General features: G+C 32.2%; 1 protein-coding gene across 1 annotated transcript; it reads right to left on the bottom strand.

Moving 5' to 3' along the window:
* Positions 1–1,665: 1,665 nt before the first annotated feature.
* LOC136800088 (dual specificity protein phosphatase CDC14A-like) lies at positions 1,666–17,508 on the bottom strand. The gene is made up of 17 exons (XM_067056699.1): positions 17,376–17,508; positions 17,106–17,196; positions 14,045–14,120; positions 11,977–12,069; positions 10,997–11,076; positions 10,701–10,767; positions 10,267–10,329; positions 9,966–10,002; positions 9,484–9,534; positions 8,977–9,151; positions 8,637–8,692; positions 6,630–6,768; positions 5,205–5,269; positions 4,818–4,918; positions 2,480–2,733; positions 2,193–2,315; positions 1,666–1,828 (listed from the first exon to the last, which is right to left on the bottom strand). The coding sequence occupies exons 1-17, from the start codon at positions 17,416–17,418 to the stop codon at positions 1,750–1,752; spliced, it is 1,593 nt and encodes a 530-aa protein (XP_066912800.1). The 5' UTR covers positions 17,419–17,508; the 3' UTR covers positions 1,666–1,749.
* Between the last annotated feature and the right edge of the window lie 415 nt (positions 17,509–17,923).

Below are 17,923 nucleotides of genomic sequence, written 5' to 3'. Positions count from 1 at the left end.
TTTGTTCAACCAATACTTACATACATACTCGATTTCCCAAAGGTAATAAAAATGTGTTTTTAGAAAAAGAAGTTGAGTAATTAAGGTCATAAAAATTCAAATAAATTATGAAGATTTTCAAATAATTTATGAAGATTTTTATTTGTATTAAAGGTTTTGTTTTTAAATAAGAGTGATATCGTTTGCTTACTCATCAATTTTAATTTACAAGCTTCTTCACATTGAACTGTCATGGATGTGGAGCAAGATTGCTCAGAAAGAGGAAAAGAAAAACATTTTTTTTGCTTATAATCAGCACAATATAACAATGAGAAAACACTGCCCTGATATCAAACATGTGTCTAATATGAAACGGAAACACTTAAAACAAAACCTTTAATTCTGTTCCACTTTTTCCAGACACACTGCATTGGTATTACAAAACAAACTAAAACATCGTTTTTGCTGTTTACATAAAGGTGTGTATAAAAGTTAAAAATGTTCGACATTATTTTCATTTTCTAGCCATCAAAATCACATATTATAATACTATTATGAGAATACTGAAAACAAAAAAATATTAAACATTTAAAATTCTGATACTTTTTGAGAAAAGGTATGCGCGATATTAATGACGTAATGTTTCATAACAAAGCATCCGGAAAAAACCCGGGTGTTTGCCACCGGGTGTATGTTCCCCGTATACCTCAATATTCGTATACGTCTGAATATAAGAGAGGTTTTTATGTTTCGATAAGTTAAGCAAATGTTCGATTTGTGTAGAGAAACAACTCTAAAAGTTCGAACGTTTGCTTCCATAATGGCGGAAACATGAAAAACCTCTATACCTCAAGTAGATGGTAGGTAATAAAGAGCTCATAATAATCCTAATGCATCTCAAAAAGTATCTAATTTGTTATCCAACACCTATGAAAATGACCAAAACAAAGAACTCAAGTCTTGCAGATGGCATCTTAAATGCTTCAGGACGACTCGGTTTGCATTTTGATCATTTTCGTTAAAACGATATATAAATTGATTCTTACTATTATTAATTTGTCATAAATTTTATCCAGTGTAAAATTTTCCTTTTTTGAATATATATAATTTCTTTTACAAAAAAACAATTATTATCCCAAAAAACTGGTCAAGGATTAGAGCATTTGAGTTTTGCTAGGGTTAACCCTCTCTTAAGTGACCAAGAACCTTTGTTGCAACCCCGCAATACTGTACATGACAATCATGAATGAAGACATATCAAAATCGAAAATTCAAGTTGAAAAAGCCTTAAAACCATTCAAAAAGTATATGAATTAATGCTCTGGACATCATTATTTTGAATTTTGAAGCATTATTGATAAAATGTTAGTCGATTAGTAGTATTATAATTAGTAGAAAATCTCCAAGATTTCTATTAAAAAGTTGAAGTATATTGTATTTAAAAAAGTCTATAATAATATATCCAAACATCTTCCATACATCTTGCTGACGTCATCAAACATAAACAAATATGGTAGACCAAAGTAGTGAACGCAATTTTTCTTCTCCTTCTGTTATTATTCCCCATACACAAAATATATATCCCCTCCCAAAAGATTAGATTATACATACCTGAAATTGATATTAGTTATATAAGCTACACAAGCATCTCAGTTAGGATTCCAAAACTGATAGTGTTTCATTCTTTCTTTATTTACACAGCTTACGCGTCATTATGCGACCACACGAGTTACCATGGTAATGTAAACGACGACAACAAGAACGACGTAGTCATTTAGCCGTCGTTATGGTCAACGATTGAGTGCCGAGGCTGAGAGTTCGCTTGCCCGTTGAACTAGCTGGTAATCGCCTGAAATGATAAAATAATATAAAATAAGAAAAAGCTATCTATGTCAACTAAGGATTGGATGGCAGGGTAACATAAGTATTTATTCACGTAAAAAACCTGATTTCGGCATTGCATACTAAGCCTTGACAAGCAGATCAAACAGATATCAAAATTTGGAAATAAACTTTGATTTCAGTTTCTTCTTATGGACGATATACGATAAAATATGACGTAGTCAGAAATAACACATCATCTTTCTAATGAATATTTTTGACGTATTGATTTTGACTCTCATAAGGACAATGTACGGTTGTGTAACAACAACAGACTTTGGCTCCCAAAATTTAATAAATGAAATCACAACAACAAAAAGAGCGAAACGTACGATCGTAAGATGTGCGTGCTGGTAGCAGCTCTTGAAACACCACTTCTAGGTAAGGAGTTAGCAGCACGTGACCTCAATGCTTGTGTCTGTGAACGAGTTAGTATACCAGAATCGTCTTTGCTTCTAGAATGGGAAAGTTAAATTAACTTCCAATATCTTGACATAATCTAGAAATCCGATAATATCGAGAACTTTGATAGATTTTCTTATCATTTGAAGTAAACAGCAGAGTTGGAATTAGAAATATGAACACTCTCTAGTGCTGCATTTGGGTGAATATAACTTACAATAGTTTAGTGTTAGAGGTCGCAGGTGCAGTTTTTAGTCCTCTGCTTCCTTTCAGTCGTCTTAACTCATCACCCTGCGTCACTTGCTCATCACGCGATGACGTTGTTTGGTCACGTGATTGTACGGCCGTCGTCGTTGAGTTGCGCGTGTGGTGAATGTTGCCTAAGTATTCCGCTAAGTTTTGATTGTTGTTTAGCTCTAAGCTCTCTGACATGTGATGGCGGTGCGTCGAGCGGGAGACCGGTTTTGGATCCTAGAGTGAAAATTATTGATTTGACGATGAAAAGTGCACTCGAATACTTGATAGACAATCTCAGTGAATAATGGGGTAGGTGGAAAATTTCTATTTCATAAAAAAATCTATCAAGAGGATTGGAAAAACAATGTCCTGGTTGAAAATCTTTAATGAGATTTTTTATCTTAGGTATTTGAGTCTTTTTAGATAAAAATAGAAAATAGTGTGTTCTAGATGTTGGGGGTACAATCATTAAAACTACCTATAACAAGCAATATGCTGAATGGACCTACCTTACCTGATGATTAAAGTTAGATAGCAATGCGAAAAGAAAAATGAAAAAAATCAGTCAGAAAATATAGCGTTTAGCGAAAATACACAACACAATAAATTCATCATTGATTGTTGATGGGGGAGAGGGAAGGGTTGTAGGGAAATTATAAATAGGAAGTTCTGGTCGCAAAAATCAGTTTTATTGACAATTGAATCATGCTTGATGGTGAGCATTGTTATGAACAATGTTTTTGTGTGAAAAGCATAGGAATTATAAGTAAACTAAACGGTGATTTTCGGCATTTTCAACCGGAAAAGTTTTTTTCTCAAAAATCAAACTCGGCCATGTTTTGAGCATTGCGAATACGCATCTTTCTGCAAAAAATCAGAAAAAACTAGAAATGAAAATTCGAGAAAATATCAAAAAACCGATTTTTCCAGCATATTTCAGGCATTTTCCGCCGGAAAAAAAAATTTCTCAAAAATCGGACTCGGCCATGTTTTGGGCATTGTTAATGCGCATCTTTGAACAAAAAGTCAGAAAAAAACTTATGATAAAATCTCGAGAAAATTCCAAAAAACCAGTTTTTCCGGCATATTTCCGGCATTTTCAGCAGGAATTGAAATTTTTTCGAAAATCGGGCTCCGTCACAATTTAGGTATTGACATTTTGCATCAGTGTGCAAAATTTCATTAAAAAATATAAAGTACAGCTCAAGAAATTCAAGAAATACGGTTTTTCCGGCGAAAATCGGCTGTTCCGGCGATTTTTAGAAAACCCGGCTTCAAAAATCTATTTTATTAAAAATTGAAACATGCTTGATGGTGGGCATTGCTATTGATAATGTTTTTGAATGAAAAAATAACCAATTATATGGAAAAAGTCCAATGAAAATCCAGAAAAACGGCGATTTCCGGCATATTTCCGGCATTTTCGGCCGGAAAATATTTTTTCTCAAGAATCGGACTAGGCCATGTTTTGGACATTGTTAATACGCATCTTTGAGCAAATAAATCTGAAAAACTAATGATGAAATCTCGAGAAAATGCCGAAAAACCAGTTTTTCCGGCATATTTCCGCCATTTTCGGCGGGAATTGAATTTTTTTCGAAAATCAGGCTCCGTCACAATTTAGGTATCGACATTTTGCATCAGTGTGCAAAATTTCATGAAAAAATAAAGTACAGCTCAAGAAATTCAAGAAATACCGTTTTTCCGGCGAAAATGGGCTGTTCCGGCGATTTTTAGAAAGTTCCGGCTTCAAAAATCAATTTTATTGAAAATTGAAACATATTTGATGGTGGGCATTGCTATTAATAATGTTTTTGAATGAAAAAAACAACCAATTATATGGAAAAAATCCAATGAAAATCCAGAAAAACGGCGATTTCCGGCATTTTCGGCCGGAAAAAATTTTTTCTCAAGAATTGGACTAGACCATGTTTTGGGCATTGTTAAAACGCATCTTTGAGCAAAAAATCAGAAAAAACTAAAGATAAAATCTCGAGAAAATGCCGAAAAACCAGTTTTTCCGGCATATTTCCGCCATTTTCGGCCGGAAAAAATTTTCTTTCGAAAATTGGGCTCCGTCACATTTTGAGAATTGCCGTTTTGCATCATTGTGCAAAAAATCAGAAAAAACTAATGAGTCAATCTCGAGAAAAGCTGGTAACTAACGGACGGACAGACGGACGGACGGACAAAGGTTAATTTATAGGACCTACAGCCCACCGGGGTAGGTCCAAAAACCCATAAAAAACCTCATCTTGATAGAACAATACGAAATGTTCCTAAAATCTCTAAGAGGAGATAAAATAAGTTATAATTACCTTCCGCGATAGAATCATGTTGTAGTCTTGGTCTCGTAAACTGATAGCGTCGACACCATTTAGAATGTTATCTACTGATGATTTCGTTGGGTGTGACGATTCTACAAATTCGAAAAATAACACAAGATGAAAAAATTTGAAAGACTGCTTGATAATTATTGGGAATTTCAAAATCAAGAGCAAGATTTAATGTATTCTGGTAATATTTATATAATTAAGTGGCTCAAAAGATTCGGGTGGAAGATAGCGATACATAGAGATAGCTTGTAAGAATCCATGGGGAAGACCTAGGCAGGTGGGTGATCAGCTTTTTCCAGTCTGAGAATTAAAAAGCTTATTAACTTAATTTTTCCTTATTGACTTTTAGGTGTAGTAAAATTAACATACCAAAGGAATGTTTGTTTGCACGTGATTTGTAGATATCTCCTTCAATCCACATTGTTGTTTGTTTCCTGCATGAGGGAAAGCATGATATAAAGATAGTGAAAATGTGTAGCGACCAAATAAACAAGTGTGACTTATAAAGAAAGACTTTGCTTAGAAGTACTGGAAAATCTTGTCGAGACCATGTTTATTGAGAGGGTTTTTTAAAAGCCTTGTTTTGTTTACTTTGGAAATGAGAGCATAGAGTAAACGATAAACAATAATGAAAAATATTTTTTTATTTTTTTTTAAGAAACACACTTTTAAGAAACATGAGGCTCAGAATGCCTAAAAACTAAGAAACATCTAAGAAACATGCTGAGGCTGAGAGTGAGGAAATAACATTTTTTAATTCTGTTTTTTTTAAGAACCTTCCAATCAAAAATGTTTTTGTTTCTTCCTTTTTTTCTTTGCATGAAAAATAGGGTGATTATGTCAAAAAGTTGTAAGAAACGTTTAACCCTATTAGCCCCAGGGGGGGGGGGTAGAATCTACCACGCCTGAGCTCTTTTGTTTATATCTTGGAGAAAAATTTTTTAAACGACTTGAAACTTTCTGACTTTTAATAAAATCTTATTAAGAGTACTTGTGCAAAATTTTAGGGTCATAGGTTGTCCAGATCAGGTTTTATGACTTTTTTGTGAAACATGACATAAAACCCAGCTAAAATCGCTTAAAACTCAAAATTTAAAGTGCTGATAACTTCTAAACTATTTATTCAATCATTTTCAAATTTTGACACGTGATAGGCATTGATAATACAAATTTAAAAAATCAAAAGAAAATTTTTGAAAATGACGACGTCATCATTTATGACGTCATCAAGTTTTGAAAATTTTACTCATCTTCAGCATAGATTTTAAGAAAAACTCTTCGTGGAAATTGCAAAACCGGCAATTATCTTAAAGAACAGTCTTTTACCTTTCAGAATCTTCAAACAGAATTGAAATAGCTTTATTGGTTCGACTGTAATATACATTTTTGTAAACCATATGTTTGGGCTTTTTTCCGACAGGTGGAAATTTTGTGATGACGTCATCAAATTTTTTTTTCTTCCTGGAAAATTGTATCATGATGGAGAACATCTGTACCAAATTTCATGGCCATAGCTCTTCTAGATCGAAAATAATCGAGGGTGGTAGATTCTACCCCCCCCCCCCCTGGGGATACAAAAGTCAAAAAAGCTTGGGGCTAAAAGGGTAGGCTCAAAAGGCCGATTTCGTAAGAAACATTGAGGCTGTTTGGTAAAACTAGTTTCTAAAAAAAAACAACGTGTATGCAAGTTCATTTTATTTATTATCAAGCCAAGCAAGAGCAATGAAATACAACTTATGCAGTTTTATGTCCCCGTGAGTATTTTACTCAATTTCAAGTGCAAACATTCCTTACTCTTCTAGAAAATGTTGTTGAGGACCAATAATTGATCCAGGTCGACACAATCTGATCCACGCAATGCACTCTGCAGCTGTAAAGCGGTAGTGTTTCATCATAAAACATGCAATCAGACTTCCTGTCCTTCCAAGACCCGCTACAAAAGAACGAAGAGAACTTTTTGATAAATAAATTTTGATATAGAGTTGACTCTAGCTAATTCGAACTCAAATGGGTTCAAATTACAGAGAGATTCAGATAATAAGTTTGATTATGCGAGGATTGGCTGTAATTCAATATATCATTTTTTCATTTCAGTCAATTAAGACACTTATTGTCAAGCTAAGAAAATGAAGAAATATGGTTGGTTGATACGACGATTATAACATAAAATAATAAAATAGCATTTTTGCAGCTTATTTTGAACACTCTGACATCGATTCACTTAAATTTGAAAAAATCTTAAATGGTGTGAAGCTATTTGCCATATATGAGCCAGAAATTAGATAGTCTCTTTAGTAATAACGTTCGAAGAACGAGAAATCTATCCACGCATAACTAACAACATCATAAAATACCTCAGATTCATTGATGACATATTTTTTATATGGAAAGGCACAGAAAGTGATCTAAAAGAATTTTTCACAATCATCAACACAGTTCACCCATCAATTAAATTCACGACGGAATACTCTCATAGCGAGATCAACTTCTTGGACACAACGATAACCATAAAGAACAATCGACTAGATTACAAGATCTTCAAAAAACCAACAGATCGGTCATCATACCGCCATAATACCTCATACCACCCAAACAACCTAAAAAACAACATCCCATACGGTCAGGCACTAAGGATAAAAAAGATTTGCTCCAACCCCGAAGAATACAACCAATCCCTCCTCCAAATGAAAGATGCATTCATCAGAAGAGGATACAAAGCTGAAAACCTCCATAGACAGTTCGACAAAGTTAAGATTAAGAACCGGGAAGATCTCCTAAAATACAACAACACCAAGAATAAACAACAAATCGCCTTCATCACTACCTTTAACAAAAACTTACCACCTATCCGTACCTTACTGGAAAAGCACTGGGATATCCTAAACATCAACGAACGGTTTCAAGATACCTTCCAACAAACACCAGTCATTGCGTATAGACGCAACAAAAACTTGAAAGATCTACTTGGACAAACATCAATATCCAACAACAAAGTCTCAAGAAAACAACAAAAACTGAAAGGAAAGTGCCAGCCTTGCTTAATAAGGACAGGAAACCTTTGCTGTAAACAAATAATGTCAACCTCAACCTTCACACCAGTCAACAAACCAAAAGGACGTACCAGATCTTCCACAACGTTAACTGCAAAAGCACTCGCATTATCTACCTCCTGGAATGCAACAAATGTCACATCCAATATATTGGAAAAAGCGAGACCCAATTCAATCAAAGACTCAATAACCATAGAAGTAATGCATACAGACCCCGACAAGAGACATCCAGCGTGTAAACATTTCCCCAAACCAACCACGATTTCAACAGAGACGCAAGTTCACCATCATCGAACAGATCAACGAGACAGATATAGAAAGAATGAAAAGGATAATACTACAGAGAGAAAACTTCTGGATCAAAGAACTGAGAACCCTCGCACCTCATGGGTTGAACCAAGAACTCAATCTTCTCCAACCGAGCGCCTAAGTCTGATTTACACGTTCATTTTAGACCAAATTCAACTTATCAGACGGCCCCATCTACACCAACCTATTTTCAAGCCGAAATCGCCTAAAATGACGTATTTGTCCAATTTGACGTCAAATAATTTTGTATAAAAACGCTTTTTTTTCTATAGAAATATCATTCCCTTGAGAACGGACCGAGTCCGAAACATGTCGGGAAAAATCAAAATATAATACCGCATTCTTTTTCACCGTCCAACACATCTTTAGTAATAACTATTAATCTTTGTAAATACTTCTCACTTAGCAGTGTTTGAACCTGATATCGAAAATCTAGACGTACCTTTACAATGTACTGCTGCTGCACCACTGATATTTTCTGTAATTGTTAAAAATCTCCTACAAAGGGAAATCAATTATAAGTAGGAAAATTAGTATGCAAAAGTTTTGTTAAGAGAAACGATGCAAAAAGTTGCATCAATTTAAAATATAACAAAATGATTTTCAAGTTTCTTATAAGAACTAGGTTGAAAGTTTGTTTCCTCTAAAATCTTTATCTAAGATTTTTTTTTCAGCTTTTGAGTTGACCTCAAATAAGTTGCCCTCAAAAATTAAACGATTGTTGAAAATTATGATTTCAATAATTAAGTGCTTTTATCAACCATTTGTAATGGTTCACTCACTTTATTATACTATCATTTGGTATGCTACCATCTGTAAAAAATAAGTCGTAATGACCAAAACCACCATTTTTGAAACGTTTAGCGTCGTATAATTTTTTATTGAGTCGTATTACAGTACTGATGTTATGTTTCTTGAAATATTCGAAGTATGATTCTGGAGAGTGAAGCGGGTAACCTGAGATAAATTAAAGATTAAAGAAAATCAGTTAAATGAATCACTTTACTAAAAGGTACTTTCAGATTATTGTTTTCATGCATTAATAAACAGTATTTACAAATGACATCGACATCTTACTGAGCAAGATTCTACATCGATTGCAAAGTGCATTTTGAAGTCCAGTAAAATGGATATATTATCCTGTCCATAAATTGCAGTTACTAAGTTTTATCAACCATTAATTTAATGAAATAAAGAGAAGCCCTCCTTCGGTTGAGTCCATCTGCGGCAACAATCTCAATGAAACACATATAAAATAAGGAAGCAAAAAAATAAAAAAATACTATTACCATTTTCTATTCCACTCCTGTCATGAGGGCCAGCAAATGCCAGAAATTTCCCTGAAATCGAAAAAAGGTCAACTTCACTTTCTTAAATAAACAAAATGGTAGCAAAAAAACGGATGAGAAAAATTTCATTTATCAGTGGTTAAAGCAAGATTTTTCATCTGAGACGAAAGAATAGATTCTACACATCAAATTATAGCACATTATACTTTAGCTGAATTATGCAGAATTTTGAGATGGAAAAGTTTCTTGTTTCTGCTTGTATACACTGAGACGGAAGAACTTTTATATGCCTTTTTACACTGGCCATAAGTTAAAACACTGTTTACGCCGGCCTTTATCTGCCACTGCTATATTTTAAGTTGCTGCCAATTTGAGTCGTATATAACACCAAAAAACACTGAGTTATAAAAAGAAATTTTCCCATGTGAGACTTCTATGAAGATGCCTGATTGACATAATATAAGGTGTTAAACTTTTTTTACCTGGAATAATCCAATTGAAGTCACCATTTTCCACTCTCTGAAAAATAAAAATAAATATCAATTATTTATTAAGCTGAAAAGCCTAAGCTGTGTACAACTCTCTTTCAGTGTTCTAAATATTGTTAAATATTTTTCGTCTCTCTCTTTCGTCTCCACTTTTCAATGAGAAGCTTTTTTAGCATGAAATAGAAAATGAAACTGGCAAGTTGCTTAAGGCCAGAGCAAACTGGTCCAACATTTCATCCAACATTTGTAAGGCTTTTTGTTTGATAAAGAAAATAACCACCAAAATAAACCTTACCTCATAATGTTCATATTCTTCTGGATCAAATGTTTCGAAATTAAAAAAATTCAATTTCATTGCCTAAAAACAACAGAAAATATGTTTTTCAGTTTGATATATAATAAAGAGTTGATATAAAGCGAAGAGAAGAAGAACCTCCACAAAGAAACTGAGTACAAACCAAACTGTATTTTTTAAGAATAGGGATAAATCCAAAATTTGTTGTTTGTTCAATATAGTAGTACCACAATTACACGATCCATGCTTAACCTGACAAAAATTGTACGTCATAGACAAACCTTGATTAGAAGTCATGTGAAAAAATTGCATCAAGAAAAGCCCACAAAAAATTTGAGGGAATTTTTTCTGTTTTCCAAATCAATTTGATCACAAAATTTTGAAACATTTGAATGTACTGCAATAATCAAGGTTTATTGAGCGTATTTATTTACCTTATGAAGGCCATTTAAGACATCTAGTATTGTCAAGTTATAGGTACAACCTCCATATGAAGCATCTCTGGAATAAGGAAAATGTACTGGTTTATTTCAAATGACATAACTGGATAAGTTGAGTTGCCAATCTCCTTATTAAGAAGGATAATAGTTTTGCAGAACTTTCCATCATACTTTCTCAAATATAAGAAATATTACTTATACTTAAAATCTTCGATTTTGTAACATTAAAAAAAAACAATCATTGTAACTGTTATAACAAAATTACATTCAAAAGTAAATAAATTTATCACCTGAAAGGTAAGTACGGAGGGTTACATCCACTTATCAAAGGAGAATATGCTTCATCTGGTGATTTGTTTAAATAAATGACCTTAAAATAAAAAAGAAATACACAATAACAGTCATGTTAATAAAAACTCAATTCAACTTCAGTTTGTTTAAGCTATTTCTATGTCAAACTGTAGCATTGCTTAACTAACTTTTACATATCAGTTGTCCAAGAAAAATTTCTTTGAAGTAAATTTTCTCAAGTTCTATAAATCTTTTTGCATCAGAGGGGTCATTTGTCAAATTTGGTCTTAACTAGATCAAAAGTTTATGGTCTAAATGCTAAAAAATTACTTTTTCAAAAAGGCAATGATAAGGGTTAATACTATCATCATATCATCATAATAAAATATCATCATTAAAAATCACTTCTGTTATCAAAAGGCTTCAATCAAAAAAGTTACAGCCAATCTCTACTCTCAGACGATTTGAAACGCTTTTGCAGGAATAGTTAATCCTGTAAAGAACTGCTCTGGAAAAAATGGAGAGAGACTTATTGATGGATAAAAAAATATTTGTGTCTTTGTCTCACAATAAATTTAATACCTTCAAAAGGAAGGTTTTCGCATTTAGGCTGTAACTTTTGATCTAATTGAAATTTGACAAATGACCCCTTTATCCTTCCTCTTTCCAATGTAAAAGGATTGATTCTTTAAAAGCTCACAGAACTCGAGAAAATCACTTCAAAGAATAGGGCTTTTTTCTGGGACACCCGGTATGTCATAGCCCTGATAAATTGAAGATTTTGGAAGAGTGAAAAAACACCCCAGACACACACCAAAGGATTACTGAAAATCCAAATAGATAGTTCCACCCCTGCTTATTACTACATTTTTTCAACCTATATATATATGTTTTAGATATTATAGAAGAATGGTTTATTAGAGGATTACCTTTTGAAATTAAACTCAAAACATAGCATTCAAAAATCAAGGGCACTTACAGAGTAACAGCCAATGAGACAAGCTGCATTTGCACGTTTCCGACTGTCAAACGATGTATAGTGTATTATTTTCTTCCTAGCTAATGAAGGTGTCTAAAAAATGGAAAGAGAAATTTAACCATTTAAAGGTTTCCCAATTAAACTAGATCAGAATTTTGGTGATATCAGCGAGAGGATAAGTATTGTTATAAAGCCTAGTTTCTTAATGTTGATTTTGGCCTTTTAAAAATTACACAAGTTATATTTTAAACACCTTTTTAGTGGTTTAATTCAGGCTATTTCAGAATTTTGGATACACCTTTAATCAACCTATATATCCATCATGTTAGAGCTACTACTAATGTTATTCTCATATCTTTGCAACAAATATCATACAGACATTTTGATTAGATTAATCACTTTTGAATTAGGTAGTTTGGCATATGAAATCTATCAAAAGGGTTTTTGGATACTGGTTAAAAAAACATTTTTTGGCTATGAAATATTATCTTTGATAGTTTTTGTACTATTATTTTGCATTTACAAAAAGATCACAAATTTCTTCGTTACATTGCACTTTTTCTATAGGATTAACTTTTAAACGACCGTAAAAACCGCATATAGTCTTAATTGCTTTTGATCACAGCACACCAATTAGACAGGAAAAACTCAAACATGCATTGCTCAATTACTTGCTAATTGTCTGTTCAAAAAGGCAATCAATTTTATTAATCAAAATGTAAATAGAACTTCTATTTTCTATAGCTTTTAAAAGAAGCCACCAATTTTTTTATTTATTTCAGTCATATATAGAACAGGCGAGATACAAAGGAGGTTCTGGTAAAAGATTTTTGCCACCTGCTGTTTATAAGCAAATAACATATTTTGTTTGTAAATTCAAAATACCAAAAGAATCAGAAAAGCAGTTTGAAAAAGGGGGGAGTCCTTTTACTTGTTTGTAAATTCTAGCTTTGCTTACTTCTTCTGTTTTGATTTTATAAAACAAATAAGAAAGTAAAAGTGAATATATCAATTTCCCTTTTAATTTTTATGAATGAATTTTCTTGAAAAACTTGTTTTTTTCTTCTGTAAAACAACATCAAGTCAGTTGTTCAGTTTAGGTGTATTTATTATTAATTGGTTATGTATTTTCTATGTTCACATCAATTATTAAGAAACATCACCATAGAGTTTTGGTTTTTCTGATTTATAATCGTATTTATTATACATGACCTTGGTTTGACTATGAAATATCAAACCAAATTTCAATTTACTTAGAAAAGCCACAAGGACAATTACCAAAATTAAAATATTCTCTTTGGAGGAAATAATTATAATAGATCAGGCCATTAAGTAAAACAAAATTGAAAATAAACGTTATTTGACCAGCTAAGATGGATCAAATCTGTTAGATTTTTCAATCTTTATATTATAAGTACATGCATGAACCTCTAGACCTGGTGATGTTTTTCTAAAGAGATTCTTTTTTCCTTTATAAAAGTTAATACAACACACAACTGAATTGATAACTTAGAGCGAATATGATATAAGTTGGCATCTGCTTAAAAAAAAACTTATCTAATCAAGTTAAAAATACCAAGCCTGAAATTGAAAAAAATAGACTCTCAGAAAAATGAAATAAGAATAGGATAATATGTCAAAACAAATTGTGCAATAACTTTTCTCAATATGACGTAAAAGTGAGAAGTAGAAAAATATGGAAACCCTCCCCTTTTTTATCAAAATTAGAGATCAAACTGATATTTTGTCAAACATGATTGATTTATAACAGCATCAATTCTCAAAAAACAAATTATACAAAATGAGCTATGTTTATAACTGAGATAACACATGATAATTTGATAGTTGATACAAATTAGAGTAGCATGCTAATCCAAAACATGTGACGTATTCATAAATCAAAGCATACTTTGTTTGAAAATTATGTATACTAAGATTTGCTTATTTGTTGTTGTTTTTTTCAATTGTAAAAAATCATTATCCACATACATGTTATAATAATACTGGTAACATATCTCAGACAGAACTGGACAGAATAGAAAGTAAGAAAAATAGAAGGAAAACTTACTTTTAATTTCCTATTTACTTTTTGGCAATATCGATATAACATAGAAAGATTCAGTGGTCCAAAGTCTGCATAAAAGCTGAAAGAATAAATAAACAAAAACCGTTTAGTTTTTAGATATTTTTTCTTATAATGAATCAAAGTAAAAAATGCCCAAATCTTTGAAAACATGATTGCAGAAACCTGGATAAATTTGAGCCATTCTCTAAATCACTCTTTATACAAAATTACAGAATTAGTGAAAATAATTACTCTGAATAATCAAATGAATGATGAGTTCACCAAAAATAGTTCTCCAAATAAATTTAACAAATTACTTTGAATTGCCAGATGAATTTTATATGTATAAACAATTCTATGCACTACCTTGACTTTAGTTCTACACCCGGAATATCATCACAAACTAAACCAGCCGATTTCACTACCTTTTTTATCAGTATAATGTTAATTATCCAAGAGCACTATAAAAAGTTATTTTATAGCTTGCGTTTTCAGCATATCCAGCTTTGTTGAACTTTGGTCTTTGAGACAGTCAGTAGTGGCCACAGTAAAAGTTCTTGGCAATTTTAAACAGACTGTATTAGTATAATTAATTCAACTGGATTGGACTAATTGATAAAGAAACATGTTTGGTTATAATGACAAAACTGAATTGAACAATCTCATCGTCAATTTGAAAAAGGCTTTTGTTTAATCTTTTTTATGTGCTTGTTTGCTTTAATATTATTCTCAGCACATATAACTGTGGAGGGATTTCAAGGTTGCCAAACAGTCTGCCTAGACCTGCCTATACTAAAACTCCTTTATCAAGATTAGAACCTAGGCTTACTTTTTTTTTTTTTTCCAAGTTTATATCAAAATCTGTAACCAAAAAAGTGGTCTCTTCTACTGATTACTTCACTGCACTCCTTTGCAAACTGCCTAACAAACAACAATGACCCGATATGTCATTTTTTTATGTAAAGATTATTTTACGTAGAAGAAATGAAGTTGCCATTTCAATTTGTCTTTTGCCATTTTTAATTTGAAGGTTAAATCAACATTTTTGCCTAATATTGCATTTACACTGCAAATGCACACCCCATGCAATTGAAAGGATGTGTCAGACTGCCCTTGCTGACATGTTTGCTTAAAATTTAAAAATGTTCAAAAACGAAAGGGAAATCGGCTTGCACTCCGTGTACTGTTGTTTTGATATAGGAGTTTAATTTGTACTGCAGCTGAGTTTGAAACTCACATAAGTTATTGCTCATTTTCAAAAGTAGGACTTTGAATTTAACAACGCTGTATTTTTCTGCAACACATGATCTCAAACTGAATACTGTAGAACTTTTGCTAAATGTGATACCAATTTGACTCCATCAGTGACAGCATTACGTAGTGATTGTGTATGAAATTTTTAGCAGTAATATAACTTTATATGTTTCTTATTTAGTTCTCAAACAAAAGTGGGAATTCAATGCAAGCGTTATTTTTTCTCCAAACAATGGCACGGTATTGGATTTGACAAAATAAAACAATTGATATCACAGTGATTGGATATCAAAATATTTGGCCCTTTCACAAGTGTTTGCAATTGAACAATATATAACAATAAAAATATTTTTCAGGGGGTGAATGTTTTGTTTTTTCTTCAGGTTCATCAACCATATCTATACCAATACTAATACTTCTATATATACCAAGGGAGAGCTGATTAAACCTGCTAACTTATTTTTGAGTTTGGCAAATCCCCAAGATTGACTAACAATCATTTTCTCTAACTTACGGCTTTCCGTTAACTGCTCTCTAACTTAGGACGACAATTGGGACTGTATTTTCAATTACTTTTAAATCTCTTTGACAAAAAATTTTTTTGATAACTCAACCAAGTTTTTCAATCATACTTTCTGTCATAACATGTCACAATAACTTTCACTGATAGGGCGCCCTTTTAAACTTTTTTGTTTTCATTCAAAATGATCGGATGCTGATTGGAGAATTAGAGAATGCCCTTTGCTTATCGCCCAATGGGATTAACAAATCACGAGTGCTCCAGGGGATTAAGACGGGGTCAAAATGCTTGCAACGTTATAAATCATACTCAGAAGCTCATTTTTGGCTCAAACGAAGCGTATAACTAAGTAGAAAAATATTCAGTCTAGGCAGATGTTTTTTTATTTAGAAATTTTGCGTAATTCGCAAAAATCCTCAATTTTGCGCTATTTTGATGACGTCATAAAAATTGAAATTCCAATAACTTTTGATAGAATCATCAAAATAATTTCAAACTTTGACCAAAGATGCATTTTATTGATTTTTTCAGAATTAAAAAAAAAATTTATTGAAATTTGATGACGTCATCACTTTTCGGCCAAAAAACTGAAATCCTTAAAAAATGCTGACGTCATCAAAATTTTGAAATTTTTTTGAAATATTTTAAAAATTTGCATCGAAATGCATCTATGGTGAAAATTTGAAATTAATTTGACGATTCTATCAAAAGTTATTGGAATTTTAATTTTTATGACGTCATCAAAATAGCGCAAAATTGAAGATTTTTGCGAATTATGCAAAATTTCTAAATAAAAAAACATCTACCTAGACTGAATGTTATTCTACTTAGTTATATGCTTCGTTTGAGCCCAAAATAAGCTTATAAAAATAATTTGTAACGTTGCAAGAATTTTGACCTCCACGAACCCGCCTTATTCCCCTGGAGTGTAACTTGCTGCACGAGTGACGTCAAACGTTCCATCGTATTGCCACTTATTTAGTCTTCTTCGTTCGTTCCAGATGTTTGCGTGTGTTCCACTTGATTCTTTTTCATATTTTGATTCAAAAGCATACTTGATGTCTAATGTTTTCGCCACTTGAGTCATCAAAATGGTATCAGCCAAGCAAAAGGTCTACCTGTCTGTTTTCTTGCAGCTAATCTACAAAGTTTTAAATCTACTCAAAGACACACCACTTATTCTGACATTCTTCAACAAAGTTAGTTTGTCAAAAATTATTTAAAACTTTGCTTGAACCACAGTGTCAGTAATAGGTCTATTGTATCATTTCAATTTCAAACCCAACTTACTTTTCATAAACAAGATCGTCGTCAATACAAAAATAGTGAGTGGACGCATTTGATTTTGGTTTACTTCTCAAACTTGCAAAATAAAATCGACCTGAAAATAGCAGTGTAGTATTCTTTAGATTTAGAATACAGAATATTCCTTTTGGAAACATGAACAAGTTATTAGCACAGATTACACGAATCAAAACCATTCTGTATATGAAAAAATGTGGAAACTAAACGTCAAACTGAGAATCAAAACAAACATGAAAAAATCAAAGCAAAAATCACCTGGAATATATTCACAAGCATTTCCCAACTCTTCGTCTACCATACTTAAACTAATGATGTATAAAAATATCTAAAGTAGATAATTGTTAGCAAAATATAAATATTATAGAAATGAAATATCTGATTGATGTTTTATGATGGATTGCACACTCGAAAAGTCAACTCATAACGTTAGGTTGTCTGGTACTCCTCCATCATAATAACATTCCATTTTATCAAAATAGTGTTTTGTTTCATTCAATTGCTTCCGACCAATCAAATTTTATTTTTATACAAGCTAGTACTCAGTCTTCTCCGGAAATTGATTAAAACTTGAAGATAAAAAGGCTGGTAACTAGCCGTTCAGCTTTGAACTTAAATTCAAAAAAACTTTGATTTGCTGAGATTTCATTTTTCTCATTAAATATGAATTATGAGGCTTTTTTATAAACATTTTGTCTAAAAAGTAGCAAAGTATGAAGCAGGAACCTGAATCAGGTACTCCTTTAAATCTAAAATCATTTTCATTCTGAAATATACCTAAAAATCATCAACGTTCTAAAGAAATC

The sequence above is a fragment of the Clytia hemisphaerica genome, unplaced genomic scaffold, assembly GCF_902728285.1.
Source record: "Clytia hemisphaerica strain Z4C2 unplaced genomic scaffold, Clytia hemisphaerica genome assembly, whole genome shotgun sequence".
NCBI lineage: Eukaryota > Metazoa > Cnidaria > Hydrozoa > Leptothecata > Clytiidae > Clytia > Clytia hemisphaerica.
The sequence above is the reverse complement of the archived record's forward strand: the minus strand, read 5'-3'. Positions and strand labels throughout refer to the sequence as shown.

Coding starts and splice junctions, on each gene's coding strand:
- LOC136800088 (XM_067056699.1), bottom strand. CDS start 17,418: ATGGTAGACGAAGAGTTGGGAAATGCTTGTGAATATATTCCAG. Junction 10,768..10,996: donor CCTCCGTACTTACCTTTCAG/GTGATAAATTTA, acceptor TCCTTATTCCAG/AGATGCTTCATATGGAGGTT. Junction 8,693..8,976: donor CCAAATGATAGTATAATAAA/GTGAGTGAACCA, acceptor TTCCCTTTGTAG/GAGATTTTTAACAATTACAG.